The sequence below is a fragment of the Pocillopora damicornis genome, chromosome 13 (genome assembly GCF_964200805.1).
Source record: "Pocillopora damicornis chromosome 13, jaPocDami1.2, whole genome shotgun sequence".
Taxonomy (NCBI): Eukaryota; Metazoa; Cnidaria; class Anthozoa; order Scleractinia; family Pocilloporidae; genus Pocillopora; species Pocillopora damicornis.
In genome coordinates this window covers 5,882,035-5,900,518 of record NC_142682.1, presented here as the reverse complement: position 1 = coordinate 5,900,518, position 18,484 = coordinate 5,882,035, and the positions used below count along the sequence as shown (strand labels likewise).

Below are 18,484 nucleotides of genomic sequence, written 5' to 3'. Positions count from 1 at the left end.
TTTTCCAAAAATTCAAGATGCTGCATGAACCCCAAGACAACATCAGGCATACAATGTATTGCCCTGGAAAAGCCTACAACTGAGCTCTTTATTCAAGAATCAATGCAGTAATGACAAGGCTTACAAAGGAGAAACAAGCAGTCCTGCTTAGTATGCTGCTCACCCATTATTGCCTTTCCTCCCAACACAATTTCCAAACAAAGATAATTTGGTTTTATCATATAAGTTGATAATGCAAATTGGCCACTGTAAAGAGCTCTGATTAACAAAGGGCTATTACTTGAAACATCAGCTTTAGAAACTCTTACTAGTGGCAATTAACATATCAATTCAATTAAAAAAAGACAAATTATCTTGCAATATTCCTCATGGATGCAGCACCACAGTTTCTTCAAAAAATTTACTCCCTTTATTCCAGACAGAGAGTATGCTTACAAGATGCCTAGGTTGAGTAAATTTTACCACTCAGTCCCACATATTTCTTTATTTTCCAGTACTAGTATCATTGACAAAAGATGTTAGTTTAGCAGTGCTGCTTGCTATTTGTCTCTGCAACAGCTCCTTCTTTAACTGATCTCTTCGTTGTTCCATCTTTTTCAAATTTTGGATTAGTCTATCTCTCAGTTCTTTTTCTTGTTCCTCAAGTTTTTCTTTCTTTCTTTTCTCCTCTTCCTCCCGTTTCCTCTCTTCCTCTTCAAGTTTTCGCTTCTTCTCTTCCATTTGTTTCAGCATTTCTAATTCTTTTAGTCTCTTGTTCCTTTCCTCTTCAAGTTTTTTTCTGTCTTCCTCTTCCTGTTCTTTCACTGCAGCCACACGTTGAAGAAGTTCCATAAGTAGCCTCTTTGCACCTATCTTTTGTTCTGCTTTCTCCTGTTCCCTTTCCTGTTCCAACTGCCTTTGTCTTTCTTTCCGTTCAATCTCCCTCCTGTTCCTTTCTGCACGTTTTTTTCTTTTCTTTTCTTCCCTTGCCCTTTTCCTTTCTTCTTTTCTCCTGATCGCATCTTGTAAAATTTTTTTCCGTTCAGCCTCCTTTCTTTCTTCTTCCAGACGTTCCATTTCTTTCTGTCTCTCTGCCTCCTCCTTTTCTCTTCTTTTCCTTTCTTCCTCTTTCCTTTCCATTTCAATCAACTTCAGCCTCTCTTGTTCTCTTTTTTTAATGTTTTTGGCTGACAAATGACATGTTCTGTCGAAATCCACTTGGATATTAGCAGTGGCAGCACGTCCTTCTTCAGAAATGTGCATTAATTTCATTCCTTTTAATGCTCCCATAGCATTTGAAAACCCTTGGTATTGATTGTATTGAATAAAAGCATCAAAGTGCAGGTGTGAGCCGAAGTAAAAAGTTTGAAATTCATTGTTTGACAACTTCTGTCTGTAAGGATCCAAGATTGGTATATCTACGCATCGGATTTTGCCAAAACGACGAAAAACAGAAGCCAAGACATCTTCGCTTGGTTTGCTCTTTGAATCATCGTCTGCAAACCACTTACACGGTAATCCTTTGATAACAATAGTGTCCGGTCTTTCGCCTGGATTTCGCTCGTCTAAGTTCCCTGCTTCCCTGAAGAAAGAATTCCAATCGTTCACAGAAGGAAATTTCACCTTCAGTTCCGCTGCCCGAACTTTGAGGGGTTCCGCGAATCCGCTTAATTTTATAAATTTTCCTTCTAATTTTGAAATAAATTTTATAATTAAACCTTTGGTGTCTGTTTCTCCCTCAAAGCGAATGAACTCCATCGAAGATTCAACAACTTTTAACACGTTGAATTGGTCTGGAGCCACCATCGATTTTAACCTCTCCATTACTTCCCAATTAGATATCGACACTCCAGCGACCTTTATCTCTGGTAAAGTGACATGTATGCCAAGTTTAGCCGTAGGTTTAAGATGTAAACGCTGTGTAGCGCACAGCTCTGTTGCCTCGGAAGTGTCTCCACAAACTTGAGTCGCCATCTCGTTCAATACATTTGGTAGCCTAGCCTCGATAAAGAATAGCAACAAAATTTGTAGTGCATTGTGGGACACTTCAAACGCAATGGCGGACGTTTTGTTTGGTCTGGAGCGTTGACAGTTTCTTTGTTCGTTGGTGAAAAAGCGCGCTGAAAGAATGCAACTAAAATGTCGCGCAATAATTCTTTTACTTGCGACGATTCGCCGCATGTATTTCGCACGAGATCAGCTGTGCTAAAGCTGTTAGAGCAAGTAAGAGCAGAAAAACCGTCTCTTCGTGTGATCTCAAAACCGTTGGAGCCTGTGGTAAACAGAAATTCAAAATTGAAATTTCCAGACCCGAAGAAGGATTGTTTCGTTAGTCTTAAAGTCAGCAGTCATAATGGAAAGCTCTGTTTGCCGATTAACTACGAGACTCTGGACGAGAGCGATCAGAAATGTTTTGGTGGATTGAGGTACATTTTACAAGTCTTATCCGTAAACAAACTTGTACTGAATGGCAAACAGCCGAGATCAAACGAGTGTCAAGAGGATTTTTGTCGTTTTTCACCACTTTCAACACACAAGAAAGGCTCAGCTAAGAACTGCCTTGGTTTCTGGTTTCGGTTTTTTGGCAAAGATGCGACAATTCGCATAACTGTTGCCCTTAAGATCGATTTTGTGTTTGCTAGAAAGTTGATAGGAAAGAGACTACTCACAGATCCATTGTTTCAAGATGATGGAATGGTTTCAAGTTTAGAGTTTGATATTTCCACCTGCATGAGATCCTCTCTTGAGATTGCTTCAGAAAAAAATGGATTGATCAATGCCGCTAAAATTTTCCCCTCTCTGTATCTGAACCAAGAATACAAGAGAATTGTCACTAAATTTAAAGACTTGAGGCAGAAACTTAATTTCAAGGAATTGGACAAATTTTTTGCTCAAACATTGGAAAGGCTCAGTGATAATGACCTGAGAGTTGTTCTTTTCCTTGAGCAAAGTCAAGAAGCCTGTCGCAAGAAGCTCTATGAAAAGTCAAAACAGCTTCTCAAGCAAGCAGTTGACAGTACAGCCAAATGCAAAAACAAAACCTTGCTGATAGGCCGAGCTTATTTGTATTTATCATATGTCCATGAAAAAGATGGCTATCTTGGAAATGCAGAAGAATGTTTAACAATTGCCAGGAAAAAGCTGCAAACTTTGGAGGTGTGTGAAGACACTGGAGACCTGTGCTTTCAGGAAGGACTTATTTTGACCAGTTTTGCCCAGAAAATGCCTAAGTTTGCTTTAAAACTGATCTCAGAGGCTATGTTCAAATTCGAACAAGCTGCAGCAATATTTACCAATTGCCTGACTGTTGACAGTGCCCTGGACAAGTTGTGTTGCTCGTACATAAGACTAGCCTCATTGTTGCTTAAACAGACCACAGAGGGATCATGTTCACAACACAAGATTGATGTGTCAAACAAACATCTTGAATGGGTGGCAGGTCATTTGGATGAGTTATCTGAGCAGACTAAATTCCATTTCTACGTTTGCAACACAGAGCTGCTTTACCAGAAAAGGCAGTTTGAGGAAGCTCAGAAAAGTCTTGATGTTGCTTATCAGATTGCCAAGGCTTGTCAGTTTGAAGAGCAAACTCTGTGGGAAGAATTACCTGGAAGCAATTGCTGCAGTGATCACTACTTCCAAGAAGCATCAAGTAATAAGGAACCAGCTGATGACTTGGTGGTTGAAAATTTTGTTGTTGATGATGTCTCTCCTGGCTATCTGGCTGATATGAGCTCATGAGTGATGAAAGGGGTACCATAAGCTGTCATGGGTGGGAGATGTGGGGCTTTATACTGTAGCCTACGTGTAGCAGTACCCTCCCCCTAAGGTGAAATGGGAGCAAGGGAATGCCTGCTGTTCTTCTTGAAATGTCTCTATTTCAAAAGTTGTGCAAACTTGCCTCAAAACCTCTTCGTAGATTGCTGTCGTCTGAAAAATTGACCTCCAAAGCATTTTGTTCACCATCTTGTTGGTTAGTATGAAAATAAATTACCAACTCTGGCCAATCAGAATTGATGAAAGAATCAACAAAAGGGGTTAATCAATCAAAAGTCATAATATATTTTTTTGCAAAAGGGTGACGACATGGAAAACAATTAATGTCAGGTTTGCTTAGGTGTTCCCTCATCACCTTGGGGGGGGGAGAGGGTACAGCTACATATAGGCTATTTATATTTATAGTGTTAAGATATCTTACAATATTAGTTTTCCTTGCAATTCTTTGGTGTTTTTATATCCTTTCACTCCCATGAATGACCAAAAAGGAATTTCTCCTTAGAATTTTTACTACATTTTCAGGCATTCTCATCAACTGATATTGTATTGATATTGTCAAGAGAAATTCGCTCTTGGTCACTTATGGGAGTTATAAGGTAATACCATGTAACTTTGAATAAGGAACATGGTAAGGTTTTGAGCTTGGTAAAGAAATGGTGAAAGATGTTCTTTGTGTCTTGTCACAAGCGGGTGACTAAGAAAAAATTCTGAGTCCCCATAAGGAATTGATCCTCAGATCTTCGGATTTAATGCTCTGTGGCTTAGTGGTAGAGCACCAGAGCACTGAATCTGAAGGTCTAAGGTTCAATTCCTTATGGGCAATCAGAATTTTATTCTTCATCCCACACTCCTGACAAGACAGAAAAAATCCTTTCTATACCATGTATGCTTAATTGAATATTGTATACACTATACAAGGCTTTAATTTTGTATTGTGAAAAAAAAATTCATTTCTTTCTGGAATGGTTAATTTGCAGGTACATTAATTGCAAAGATTTTAAAGGATTTTTTATATGAAGTGTTTCAAATTAACATAACAATTATGATATACAATGATTCCACAAATTAAATTCATTTAGTGCCAGTATTTTTATTATATAATACATGGTATTTCTATTAGCAAAGCACTGGTGCATATCAGTGTTGGAAGACATTTCCTTTTATCAGATCTCTCAAGTAGTACTTGAGCCCTGATTAGTCAATTTAGCAGGTCATATTCAAAGCCATGTTTGAATCCAAGTCTTCTCTCTCCATTCGAAAACAGACATGATAAATAGTTTTCTTGGTCCATACTGTAAGTTATGGAACACCATTTTCCCACTTGAATTTATGGCCTACACACTTCATGCTTTGGCTATAAATCTGAGCAGAAAAAATTTGGTCTGTAACTTACAGCACAGACCTGGAACTCAGTTAGTAAGGGTATGTAATTATCTTTGAGATTTCCAACCCATGTGTTGGTGCATGTGTTCATTGTGAGTATGTCTGGAGCATGAATTCTCTTCTCAACAATTGTCATTGTCAGTGGTCAATCTGAGATTATTTATTTAAGTGTAAGAAAGTATTTAATGTCTCTGATGGAATACAGTCTGCTGAATCATATAAATATCTAGAAAAGCAGTTGTGTTACAGGATTTATATAAATTTCCATAGATAATTTAGGTTAGAGTTATTGATTTATTAACTGAATTATCAGATGTTTATTAAATACCATTAATTATTTAGATCTGTATAATAAATATTTAAAAATCAATTCTTGCCTATATTCAATGAAGAGTTGGTTTGTTTCCTGGAATAACCAATTAACTCCAAAGATCTGGTTATTAATTCTCCCCTCTAGCTGCTACAAATTTCCCTGTAAATTAGTTACAAGAATTTGGTGTTAAATCAAGATAACAGCTTCTACCTGATAAGTTTGATCATTCTCATTACCAGTTTGCTGGATAATTTATGGATGCAGAAGGGAGAAGTTACATGTTACCACTAACTCTTAATTGATACAAGCCAACACAACTGGTATGGTTCAGTATCTTTAATTAATTTCATTATCCTTTGCATGAATAATTTATTTGATGGTGGTTAATATCTGTAATTACAGTACTATGTACATGGTATCTTATTCTCAAATAAATAGCACAAATAAAAATATTAAACGACATAAACACGCCACAATTTTCCAAAAACACTTGATCACATGTTGATGTGGTAGGTAAACACAATGCAAGAATAAATGATTAGGATGTAAGAAAGAAATAAACGTTCAAGTTTATTATCTCCACCTTGAGACATTGTTATGTGGCAGAATTAAAATGGGACACATGTTCCACACATTCAATTTTGACACATGAACCACTTTTGCCATAACAAGTGGATTGAATGAAGTATGTATTCAATGCTAGCTAGGGTCTTCTGTCATCTGAATAAAAGGGATAAGTTTCTAAAGAAACTGGGGGGGAGGGGAAGAGAAGTTCAACAAGATAATTTGAATTTATTTACTGAGTTAAGTTCGCCTTGGTTATGAGTTTCCAGAGTTGATGTGTCTAACATTAGCCCTTTGCTCAAGGTCAGCTGTAGAAACTCTTTACAAGAGGCAATTTACATTATCAAATCAATTGATAAAACAAAATTATCTTCATCTGTCTTTGCAAGACCAACAGGAATGTCTCAGCCATTCATTCAAGTTACTTGCAGCGAAGAAAGGAAATGGCATGGAGTGTATGATCAAAGTGACCATTAGCTTTGAAATCCCGATTTCACAATGCAAAAAAACATAACTTTTGATCAATATAAACTCAGTTTCTACTGAAGTGTAGATGTGAATTACTAAGCAAAGTGTTTCTTTGGACTCAAAAGCCTTTTGGACTGTGGGTATTTCTGTGCATCATCCTCTTTCTTTTTGTTTACTCCGTCCTCACCTTCTGACTTTTTTCTGCCATTAAAAAGAAAGAAATGTAACAACAGTAGAACACCTCATAAACCAGTTTAACTTTAACCCCCTGCAAACTTGAACAAAATATTATTTCACTTAATTAACTTAACCATACCTCTTAAAAATTTAGTAAGTTGTAGAAAGGTAAAAAAAGAAAAAATTTATGAGATTCCAGACTTAGATATTGTTCTATAAGAATATGGCACCAAACCTTTTCTGTGAGGTGAGTTGTGAATTGTGTTATTTTTGGAGACTCTGCTCCTCGACTAACTGCAGTGTCTCATGGCTGACTACGAAATGTAAGTGCTTGTGTATGGTGTATTGCCATCCAGTAGAGAGCAAATGAAAGTGTTAAGTTAAATACATTCCACTGATGCTTACTTTTTCCCAGTTTTTGGTCTGCCTGCTGTCTTTGGCCAGGATGACTTTGGACAGCTACTTTTGGGTCTTGTCGTAGGTTCATCATACCCCAAGGCATAGTTCATGTGTTCATAAGCCAAGTACACACTGGATAAATCTGTTTCATTGAGCTAAAAGCACAGAGTTATTAATAATAGATTAATGTTATAAACCTCATCTTCTCAGTCTGCACAGCGAGTTATGGAACCTAGTTTTTCCTACTTGGAATCATGCCCATGTGCTTCACAATTGAGCCATAAATCCAAATGGGAAAAAACTTGAGCCATAACTCACAGAATGGATCATGAACTCAGTTGGTAAGAAGTATTTATGATTTTAAGGAAGGAAAAGTAACCAATTAAGTAAGTGAATGATGGTATACCTCCTTGTTCTTGTCTTTAGGATCTGGACTTGGAGAGGCTTTTCTCATGTTGTTCCCAGAATATGCCACAAATTTCTGAAGGGAAAGATGTGACTTTTTAGTTATATAATCATATCAACTGGGTTGCACTAGGACAACAATACAAGTAACTGCCTGAAACATTCTTATATTAACTAGCAATCATCATGTCAATAATTTACTATTTTCATTTCACATATTCAACTTTGCACTTCTTTCAAATAAAATAGTATTTTTGGCTGAATTATTTATTAAATTTATGTGATCGACACATAAATCATGACCATGAAAAATCGATGTTAAAGTTGAAAATATTTATGATTATCCAACCAAGCTGGCAGACCAGAGATATAAGTTTTTAATACTTTGTCATTAGTATCATCATTATTATTATCATTGCAGTTAAATGCAATTTGATGGAGTTAAAAACAGGGCGTTCTCTAGTAGTCAGCAGTCTTTGGAAAATGCGCGGCCGTTGGAATTCCATGTGCTCTTCGTTGGAGGTGTTCTTGTGTGTGCTTTGAGTGTGAACTTGCAGTGTTGTAAGGAGTGGCAGCTTATTACCCAGGCAGTTTTCCCCACCCCTTCCCTCCCTCTTTCCACTGTTTATTCAGTGTGACAGGTGCCTTTTCCCCTTTCTTGTGTGGGGGCTCATGGCTGGGGTGCCAAGATTTGCCAGCTATGGGAGAAGTCTCCATCTAGGAACTGGCTGCCAATAGTAGAAGCTCCTGGATGTTTGAGGCACCCAAACTCCACTTTGCGATGCAGTTGTTGGTAATATAATGATCATTATCATCAATATTAATCTTTATCATCATCATCATTATAATTATTATCATACAGCATCACTTACAAGCTGCCATTCTCCTAATTCTTCATTCCATGATACATGCTGCTCAATTAGATCCTGAGAAAAAGTTTAAGAAAGTGTAAGTTTGCAAAAGATAACAATACTTATTTATCAGCTAACTTCACTCATTGTCAGAAGTGGCCATAATCAAGTGTAGGATGCAATCTCACCTGAAATTCAAGAGGAATGAAGCTCTCAATCAGCTTGGTTTCAAACTGAAGTTCTTTCCGCAGCTCCCTAATACTGTCTAACAAACCTTCTGTTTCACGCTGGTGTTCCTGTTGTTGGTCTGCCATCTGAAGAGGAGAAAATTGCCAAATAAGTTATTTAAAAAAAATATGAGAGTACGGTAATCAATCACAAACAGCAACAAAATTAGTTGACACACAACCCCATGCATGTAGTCACATTTAAATAAGTATTTAGGAGCAAAAATTTCCCTGAGGTGCACACAACTTTTAGAATGCCCCTTTCCATCCAGGTGCATAAATGGCAACAACTGCAAGGAGGAAGGGGGAAAGGGTTGCAATATAGAATGGACTAGCATCTCACCCAGGGAAAAAAAGCCATAAAAAAATTGTCACATACATGTAGTTCTGTAGAGAGCAGGTTTAGCTAAGGAGGTATAGGCCTCTTGGTTTGTTATTGGTTTTTACAATTCAATTCTCAATATCAACATATTAAATACCTCTGATTTTGCACTCATAAGCATGCTCCAAACTTTCTTAAGCTTCTTAGTTTTCCCAGCAGCTTCTTCTTGAAGATTTGCATACTTTTCCTCAATGTCAATTCTCTCTTGCTACATGAAAGACACATCAACCAAATAAACTCACTGTCAGAGTATTTATCATCAAATCCACCATTAAAATGTACTGTTACATCTCTCAGTTAGTAACCATTGGTCTAATTAGCAGGTCATATTTCACTGTAAGGTTCACTAAATTCAAAAGATTGTTAGAATTGGAATCTCCCCCAACTATCTGAACCCAAAGATAAAATACATATCTTCAGTTATTAACCATGTTTTCTATAGAAGCTACAGACCAAGTTTTTTTTTCCACTTTTCCAGCTTTCATGGCCCAAGCCCAAAGCAAGCACGCTGTAAATAACAGTGGAAAAATTGAGGTTCTGTAACTTACAGAATTCAACTTACTTGAACTCAACTTACTCAAACTCAATTTGCAAGAGGTATCTTTACGGGCATTCTCAAATTGATGTCAGTATAATTTGGGAAATCACTTGAGTCCATCTGATTTAACGGTGGCTATAAAATTCTTATCCACTGTTTAGTTGGGATATTTTGCACACATTCAACTGACCTCTTTTTCTTCAATAAGTTTCTGCAATTCTTCCTCTCTTTGCTTTCTAGCAGAGAGTTCTTTCGCAGATTGTTCCAAGAGAAGCTCTTGTTCTTTGGCCTTTTCCAGCTATAAATTGACAATGACACAGTAAAGAACATTTTGTCTCAAAGGTTGGACCAAAAAAAAAAAGTTTTAACTGCAAGACCATGTCAACCACTCACAATGAAAGATTTGCATTCACCCTTTCCACCCTAAGATCAGCATGAATATTCTCCATACTGTTCTCTATACATTTCCAAAGGAAGAATTTCCAAAAAGAATTTGCCTAATAATCAGGAGTTTCTTGATTTGGTGATCAATTCTTTTCTTTTATTCTGGTGACCTTAATGTGTGATTCATGGCTGATATTGTGTGGAGAAATTTGATGTTAGTAATTCTCAGGGGTCAATGGATTAACATTTAACATAACATACTAGTGAAATTCAACAAACTATTTACAAATGTAGGTAAAATTCTTTTTAAATTAGTGCTAAAGCCTTGGAAATCACCATCTTCTATACAGAAAGTACAGATATGGCAGTTGAGGTACCATATCATTCAGACAGTAACAATCCACATTTAACACTTTCACCCCTAGGAGTGACCAATTTGTAATTTCTCCATACAATGTCAGTCTATTGTCTGGAAGAAAGATGTTAAGAAGATAGAAAAACATCAACTTATGGATATTGTTTGGTTTGATATTGAATTCTCTATGCCACAATTATAAGAAATGTATAACAGAGGGTGAGCAGAAATGATCTTTGGATCTTAGGAGTTAAAGGGTTGAAAATGAAGTGGGGTAAACTCAATGTCATAGCTGGCTTACTGACCAGATTCACTCCCCCAACGATAATCTTGCTTTCCACAGCCTTAAGTTTCTCTTGAAGTCGTATGTGTTCCATTCTTCAAAAAAAAAATTTTAAATGGATTGAATCAGCAACTAAGCTAACACCTTTTCAAATTTTATGATGAATTATTCATGCATTTTGATTGGTTCTTCAATAGTTCTTCCTTATAATCTATTGTAGGGCAGACACATGGATAACATCACCATTAACAACACTTTGCCTTTAAATTAAACACAACAAATCAATTCTTGGTTGTGGTGGGTCTGTTCATTAACAATCACAGAAGAAGTCAAAATGTTGCGAAAAGAATATCAGTGACAGACTCTGCTAAGCTTCACATGCCACCTTTTAATTCACCACAGATTTCATATCTCAGTACTACAACTCAAACAAAGTCCTGCAATAAACAAGAATGAATTAAGTCCATACTCAGAATCCTTGATATCCTTCTCTCTCTTTTCCAGTTCTTCTGCAGCCTTATTTCTCTCTTCCTCTGCCATGTCTGTTTTCTGTTGCAGATTTTCTCTTTCTGCTTCTATCTTAGCTCTAAGTTCTTTTACTTTCTCAGGCGGAAGAGCATGCTTGCCTACAGGAGCACAAAAACAAAATCTATTACTCTATATAAGAACAGGTAACCTGGAGTACCAGAAAATTCAGTAATAAATTAGAACTTCTATGTATTGTACATCAAATTTTGAACAATAATTTCAAGTTGAGTTGATATTTCAGGGTAACCAAGAGCTATTAGGAACAGCCCATTAAATTTACATTTTTTTTGTATCAAACAAAGTGAAAAACCATTTGATTTTTTTCTTTAAGTGGAAAAAAATTAAAAATTTGAAGGATAATACTCAGCCTTCTTAAAAATAATTTACATCTCACTTAGTCTATACATGTGATAAAAAAAAATTTAAGGAATACTGGTCAGAATTTTAGATATAACCTGGCCCATTCTGAAAGTGAACAAATTCAAAACAATGCACTTCATCTCAGTTCACAAATTAATCAAACAATGTACACATTTTCAAGCTATTTTCAGAAGGATTAATATCAGAGGTTTTAAATTGGTCTTAAATAAGGTTCCCAAGTATATATCAAACCTGTTAATTGATAAGTTTAGCAAATCATAATCTTTTAAGATTCATTTCTTTCCTATATAAACTTTATTCAAGTTGTAGTATCCACACTGGGCCCAGTTGAATAAAGGATGCATAACACTATCCAGCACGTAAATTGCTATCCAGCTGATAAATGATAGCAAAACATATTGCATTGTCCACTGTCTAGCAATTTATCCAATGGATAGCATTATCCAACCTTTGAACAACTGGGGCCTGTTTTCATTGCTTGCTCCTGTTTTCATATGCATGCTCATTTAGTCATTTCTTTTGATCCGTAAAACTTGTCATTGAAGAATTTTCAATGTCTATGTTGCTTCCACTTTGATTAACCTTGCTATTTTGCAGGTAGGGATTGTTCCATGCGTATTTTAATCACTAAGGAAAATAAATTTGTTGCTTGTATCATTGTTGTTTATCAACTTACTTTTTTTTCTGTGTTTCTTTTTCCTTTTGACTATTTCTCCACCTTCTTCAACTTCTTCCTCAGACTCACTCTCCTCCTCACCACCACCTCCCTCTGATGAAACAGAAATAATTATTATTAATGTAACCCTTTTTCCCTCAATGATCGCTAATAATTCTCCTTACAGTCTGCTATGCAATCTTTATGATGTCAGCTCAGAGAATTTGGTATTGGATCAACTAATAATCCACAAATAATTGATATTCTACTTTATTGTCATTACTTGTTGGCATGACATTGTGCCTAGTGATATTGAAAGGAGATCCTGTCTTGGTTACTCATCAGGGATTATTTAAAGGATCAACACATTTATCTGTCATTCCAGCCACATGTAAAGGAAATGTTGTAATTTGTAGTGAATTTCTTGTTTAGAAAATGATTACAGGCCCAGTGCCCTGATCACTTAGCCACACGGCCTCCATATGTATACATTAAGTAAACTTGCCTTCCACAAGCTGTGCCTTAAGTCTTTCAATCTCCTTCTGAAATTCTCTCAGCAGTGCATCCTTGGGATCTTCATTAATCTTAGCTTTGTTCTTGATATTTTTGGCACGGTTTGCATATCTGTTTGTAAATTTTACATTGCACACATGAGGGAACTTAACTCTTAAGGGCTAAATGTTATTGAAATATGATTAGTGCTATAAACCTACATTAAAAGTTTGTAACCTTTGTTTGGAGTGCTCTTGCATGAAATTGTATTTTGGGACTGAGTAATTTTATCAAAGTGAAATTATTGACTAAATTAACATTTAAATCCATATACAAAGTCATAAATTAATGATACTAATTAACGAATGGCTCATTACTTATCGACTGGGAGAGGAGCAAGGAGGGGGGGCTCACACCTAGTCTTCAGATAAATTCTGTGTATTTTCCTTAAAATTTAATTTTAGCATACATGAGTATCTTATCAGCACAAGTTTTAAAGACAAAACTTCACCCACCTGAGGGTACTTATTGTTTCATCAAAGTTGTAATCTGCTGGGCCAATGTTAGCAATCTGAAGAATTAGACATTATAGAGTGTTAAAAGAAGCCACAGAATCTATCCAAGCCAAAAATGTTTCAGTAACTTTTGTTCTCTGCAACAAATAGTTTCCTATAGCTAATCTAACAAAAGTTTGCATGTGAAGCCTTGTACAGTTGTCAACCTTAAGGCCCACATGTGGGGGTTAATTTTGGCTGCCAGGAGCTCCAATTTCCTGTGCAAATTTTTCAAGGAAAACATAAGAGACAACTGCTGTCTTGCAAAAAAGTGAAGTTCAACATTCATAGAAGTTTGAGAAAAGAAACAAAAGTAGGAAAAACCAAAACTCAAGACTTCTCAAACACAAAACTTGTTTAATACAGGTAGCTTGTTGATTTACCTTAGTTTCTGTTTAATGAATTATCAAAAAAGTTATGCACATCTACAACACAGTGACTAATGATGGTTAATGTGTGGTTGTTTGTAACTCATGAGACTACATGGTTCTGACAGCCTGGAAGCACCCCACTTAGTCATTACAACATTTGCACAAATGAAGACATTTGACAGCTGTGTTGTAAAAGCCTACGGTTAGTACTCCAAGGACCTTGTAGCTGCTCATTAAAATTAAAAATGAATGTGATGCCTGTTGCAAGTGAAACTACATCAACACATTTTCATCACCATTTTCATATTTTTTAAATAAGGTCTATAATTATCATTCTCCATACATTCTTCAGCAAACAGGTAATGAGAATATCCAAACTTATCAGGTGGAAGCTGCTATCTTGATCTAGCACCAAGTTCTCATAACTAATTTACAAGGAAATGTTTAGCAGCTACAGGGGAGAATTAACAATCAGATCTTGGGAGTTAAAGGGTTAAGCTAATTCTTTAATTCACATTTCCTTTTTATGAAGAAATTAGATATAATAGTAACTTTAGGGGTTGAAGCATTAAACAATTAATTTATTACAAATTCTGTAGCTTCACAGTTTACTCACCATTACTGTCTTGGAATTCCCACCCAATGAGTCTTGTAGCAATCTTGTAAGTTTAGAGTTTCTGTAAGGAATGTGAGTACTCTTTCCATCCACCAGTGCAGATATAACATTGCCAAGGGTGGAGAGAGACAAATTGATCTGTGTTGCTTCCTTCAATCGCTGACCTGTTGCCCCAGTTTTTGCTTGTCGTTCTGATCCCTGTGATTAAATTTGTGAAAAAAGAAAATGGTTTTTTTGTGACCACAAAAGGATTGAAAAGATTTAGCCCAGTTCTGGTCTTTAAGGCAGGTTGACTTTCTTGTCTGGCAAGTAACTTTCTCTAATACTGATATATCCACTTAGCAAGGGACTTATCAGAAAGATGGAGGGAGAAAAGCTGGTTTCTGTACTGCATTAAGAGTTTCGAGAGCTTTCAACTGCCTGAACTACAATCTTTGATGGGTGAAATGTGAATGACAAGGAGCGGAAAAAATTTGAATAAAAAAGTAAGAAACTATGAAATAGTGATGCAAATGCAGTGTTATCCTTTTCAGGCAGTAACTAGTAACATTTACCACCTGTAGTACCTCTTATTACCATTTAAAATTGCTTGGAATTCTTGAAAATTCAAAAGGTAAAAGGATTGCTTTACCAGTTTGAAAATTTATTTTACCTGTCATGCTTAAAATAAGGGAGAACACTACAAATGATTATGAATGTTTGCCGGTTAAAAAGAATGTTGTATTGTCCAGGTAGTGGACATGAATCACTGACCACAGCAGGAGTCAGTTTGGTACGCCATGCTTCCAGAGTCTTCCTTGTTCTTAAACCACTGTTATCAATGACAGAAGCATTTTCAAAGCCAATAGACAAAGTGTGATTGTGTGACCAGGCATGATTTACAATCCTTGAGCCTTTGGTCACCATTTTGACATTTTTGGAATATTCTTCTTTTTTTCTTATGTTGAAAGCTCTGCCTGTATGGTTATTGTTTTGAGAAACTTTAACATAAATTAAGGTGACTGTTTTGCAAAACTTTCAAGAGACATACAACAGGTTGCTGTTCGAGTATGTCCAGTCAAGCCAACCATGAAGCAAACTTACAGCCAAGTCCACAAGATGCAGTTTTCCCATGCGTACATGATTTTGGCCATCAAGCCCCTTTTCACTGCACTCCACAGTTATGGTAAAGATGGCATGAGAGCGTGATGATCGTTCGTTCATGTTTGTAGCCCCAACAGAACCTATAATCACAAACAAGGGAACAGATTGGACAAATGCTTTACGAGAAAAAGTTATATTTCATTCAAGGCAAGTACAGGTACCTCTGAAAAGTAAACTATATTGTCTCATTTGATAATACACTCTGAAAACTGATCCTGCAGTTTTTGAAGTCACATCAATGCTCTTCAAGTTCAGATGGCTAACACCATTGTTCAACAAATTCTCATTGTTTGCACCAAAGGAAATAAAAAGAACAGAATATTGAGAATTTGGATATTAATGTTAGGAAGGGTTAGGTAACACACTCACGATTTTTGTTCCCTGTTGTCATTGTCTTGTCTAAATCATCAGCATTGTTCATGACATATGTAGATAAGTCCTTTACATAAACTCCAACATCGGGTCTCTCTTTGACCTAAAGTGCCAAGAAATAGAAATTTGACACAGTTCTGAGTAAAATCAGTGTAACCTTGGAAAGATGATATAAAAATGGTGCTTAAGTTTTCTGTCCTTAAAGGTTTTTAAAAAAAAACCACTATCACAACTTGCCTCTAATTTTGCATTCTGATCCTTGCCCAACAAGTCCCGCACGTTTTCATTGTAGATTTCCAAATATGACACTCGTACAAGAAACCTGGATAGAACAGTTATTGTTTGTATCAACTGAAATGCTAATATCAAGAAAGATAAAAATGTGTGTATTAAACAATTTCACCTTTTTTAATATCTGACCTACCTTATGTCACCAGCTACTTTGGCAATATGTCCAAATATATGTGCAAATGAGTTTGGGATTATTCCACGTAGTTCAGGAACTGACCTGACCCCTTCCATTGTAAAAGTTTTCCCTGTCCCTGTTTGTCCATATGCAAAGATTGTACCTGGTTTTTAAGAAAAAGATGAGTCAGTGCATACTGCTTCATGTGATGTGACCCCTGGTCTGTCCACTCAAATGCCTAGATCATTTTCTAGGAGATTTTAATACTTTCTTTACACCCTTAACACCCTAACATCAGTACGTATATTCTCCATACTGTTCTCTTTACATTGTTTAATTATCAAGAGCCTCTCTAGTTGGTGATCATTTCCTTTATTCTTGTGACCTACATGTGTAACTCAGGGGTGATATTATTAGGAGGAATTAGATCTAATCACCTTTTGAGTCAAAGAGTTAATGCAGAAAATAAGCAGACAAAGTGATCACATACTGATACAGGCCCAGACAGGCATTTGAGACAATCAAGTATCCAGGGACATTTAATTCAAGTATACAGTCAAACCTGTACTAAGCCGCATCATATTGACCCTTTAACTCCCATGAGTGACCAAGACATAATTTCTCCTCTCATTACATCAATACAATATCAAACAGACAAGCAATGAGAATAAAGAACAATATCAGTTAGGGAATTCATTGTTGATTCAGTATCAAATTCTCTGAACTAACACCATAAGAATTATATGGCAGATAGTAAAGAGAATTACTAATGAGATCTTGGGAGTTAATGGATTAAGTGGTGACCCTGTATTTACAAGCAGTTGGTTGTGAAAGTCCCAAATTTTTCCCCACTGTAATTTTCACCTCTATTAAGCAATCATAATCATCCTTTACTGAGCTCCAAAAAGCTTTTTTGTATTGTTCTCTTGCAATATTGAATTGTCACTTAGAATGAACCACTTAAATAAATCTAAGAATAATCTTTCATGAAAAATTTGATCCATGTTTTTCTCCAGAAATTAATCTTGGTAGTGTTTTTGAACAAGTTTTTGCACATTAAGTGGTCAATTATGACATAATATGATGTCATGTTTTTTATCCTTTTTTATGACAACTTTGTTCTTAGGACCCTATGTAAAGCGTTAACCTGTATCAAGCATTCATTTCTTTGATTGATTTACTGGTAATTGATTAATTTGATTGCAAAGTGTTTTGGTTTTTCAGTAAAGGTGTAAATTATCTTGTTTCACATAAATTTTTGATATTTGATTTGTAGACATGAGTTAACCCTTAAACTTGTCTCCTTGGAAAATATCTGATATATCAGTATTCCAAAACCCTACCCCCCGCTCCCTCCTCCCTTCCTCCACCTCCCCCTGGCTGCAGATAACTGTGACTCAATCAGGAATAAGATATCAATGGAACAATCACTGCTTCATGGTGAATAAAGTTAAGACATTATACAGTAAGAGTCAGAATATTAATTAAAACACTGAACTTTCCAGCAAATCCATTTTCCATCCAAAATATACACCTCATGGGAAAACTGTTCTCCCCCCTCCACTCCAAAGAAAAAAAAGGAACTAACGGTGATTTTAGCAACAAATATCAAAATCGTTTAATCATGAAAAAGCGTGTGGTTTAAGAGCTAGAGCTGTTGATAGAAAGTAATTGTAAACCAAAAAGACTTTTTGAGAAATTTAACCCTTTAACTATATAGTTCGCATATCAATTTTGACGATGATAACGCACCCTGACAAGGCAAATAAAGGCGAGAGCAAAGGCATTTAACTGTAAATCTCAGTATGAGAAGGTCTTCAAATGTACAATGTATATGTATTTCGCACTGTTCATCGTAGCTTAACGAAAATTTTAGCAAGAGTTCTCACCATTGTAACCCTCCAGGACACAGTTGACAATAGGCCTGGCTGCATCGTTGTAAACATCAACTTGCTTCGTATCTGGGCCAAACACTCTGTCATAAGTGAACTGTTTTGGTGGTTCCCCTGACCGAGCACCAGAGTTCTTCACGGTTATCATTCCTCGACCTTCTTCGACGTTCACTGCCACACCACAGTGAGAGGAAACCTCTTTCTCGTTCATGGGACGACATCGCACAACCACCCGAACGTTGTCCGACTCTGTGTCCACCTAAAAAAATACATCGATCATGAAAGATTTCCAAACATAACAAATTTCATCAGAAGTACACCCTTCTTTTGGCATCAAAGTATCATTCAAAATCATGATTTAGAGAAAAAATCTTACAGGCATAATGTTTGGAAGCTCGTAACAATATTTAAATGTTTCTCAGCTGTTCATGGTATACATCATAGTGAAATATTCCAGTTTTTTTTTTAAGTAGAGACACTTTCCGCCACATTGAATTTCTTGCTGAGGTACGTAGTCATGAACGCTCCGTTGCTTGGGCTTAGTAGCCGCGCTTTCACTGTAGTGTGTCGTGTGGGAAACAATCAACTG

General features: G+C 36.3%; 3 protein-coding genes across 3 annotated transcripts; 1 reads left to right on the top strand and 2 right to left on the bottom strand.

Moving 5' to 3' along the window:
- Positions 1–58: 58 nt before the first annotated feature.
- Positions 59–1,981, bottom strand: LOC113686992 (A-kinase anchor protein 17A). The gene has a single exon (XM_027204688.2). The coding sequence runs from the start codon at positions 1,951–1,953 to the stop codon at positions 484–486; it is 1,470 nt and encodes a 489-aa protein (XP_027060489.2). The 5' UTR covers positions 1,954–1,981; the 3' UTR covers positions 59–483.
- A 38-nt stretch (positions 1,982–2,019) lies between these two features.
- LOC113686989 (uncharacterized) lies at positions 2,020–5,509 on the top strand. The gene has a single exon (XM_027204685.2). The coding sequence runs from the start codon at positions 2,119–2,121 to the stop codon at positions 3,718–3,720; it is 1,602 nt and encodes a 533-aa protein (XP_027060486.2). The 5' UTR covers positions 2,020–2,118; the 3' UTR covers positions 3,721–5,509.
- A 264-nt stretch (positions 5,510–5,773) lies between these two features.
- LOC113686988 (kinesin-like protein KIF3A) lies at positions 5,774–18,451 on the bottom strand. Its single transcript, XM_089192080.1, has 19 exons — positions 18,272–18,451; positions 17,893–18,154; positions 16,022–16,166; positions 15,835–15,919; positions 15,595–15,700; positions 15,166–15,305; positions 14,083–14,280; positions 13,057–13,112; positions 12,555–12,673; positions 12,071–12,163; positions 10,955–11,111; positions 10,508–10,580; positions 9,654–9,761; positions 9,023–9,133; positions 8,505–8,630; positions 8,338–8,391; positions 7,467–7,541; positions 7,067–7,215; positions 5,774–6,685 (listed from the first exon to the last, which is right to left on the bottom strand). The coding sequence occupies exons 1-19, from the start codon at positions 18,275–18,277 to the stop codon at positions 6,580–6,582; spliced, it is 2,169 nt and encodes a 722-aa protein (XP_089048206.1). The 5' UTR covers positions 18,278–18,451; the 3' UTR covers positions 5,774–6,579.
- Between the last annotated feature and the right edge of the window lie 33 nt (positions 18,452–18,484).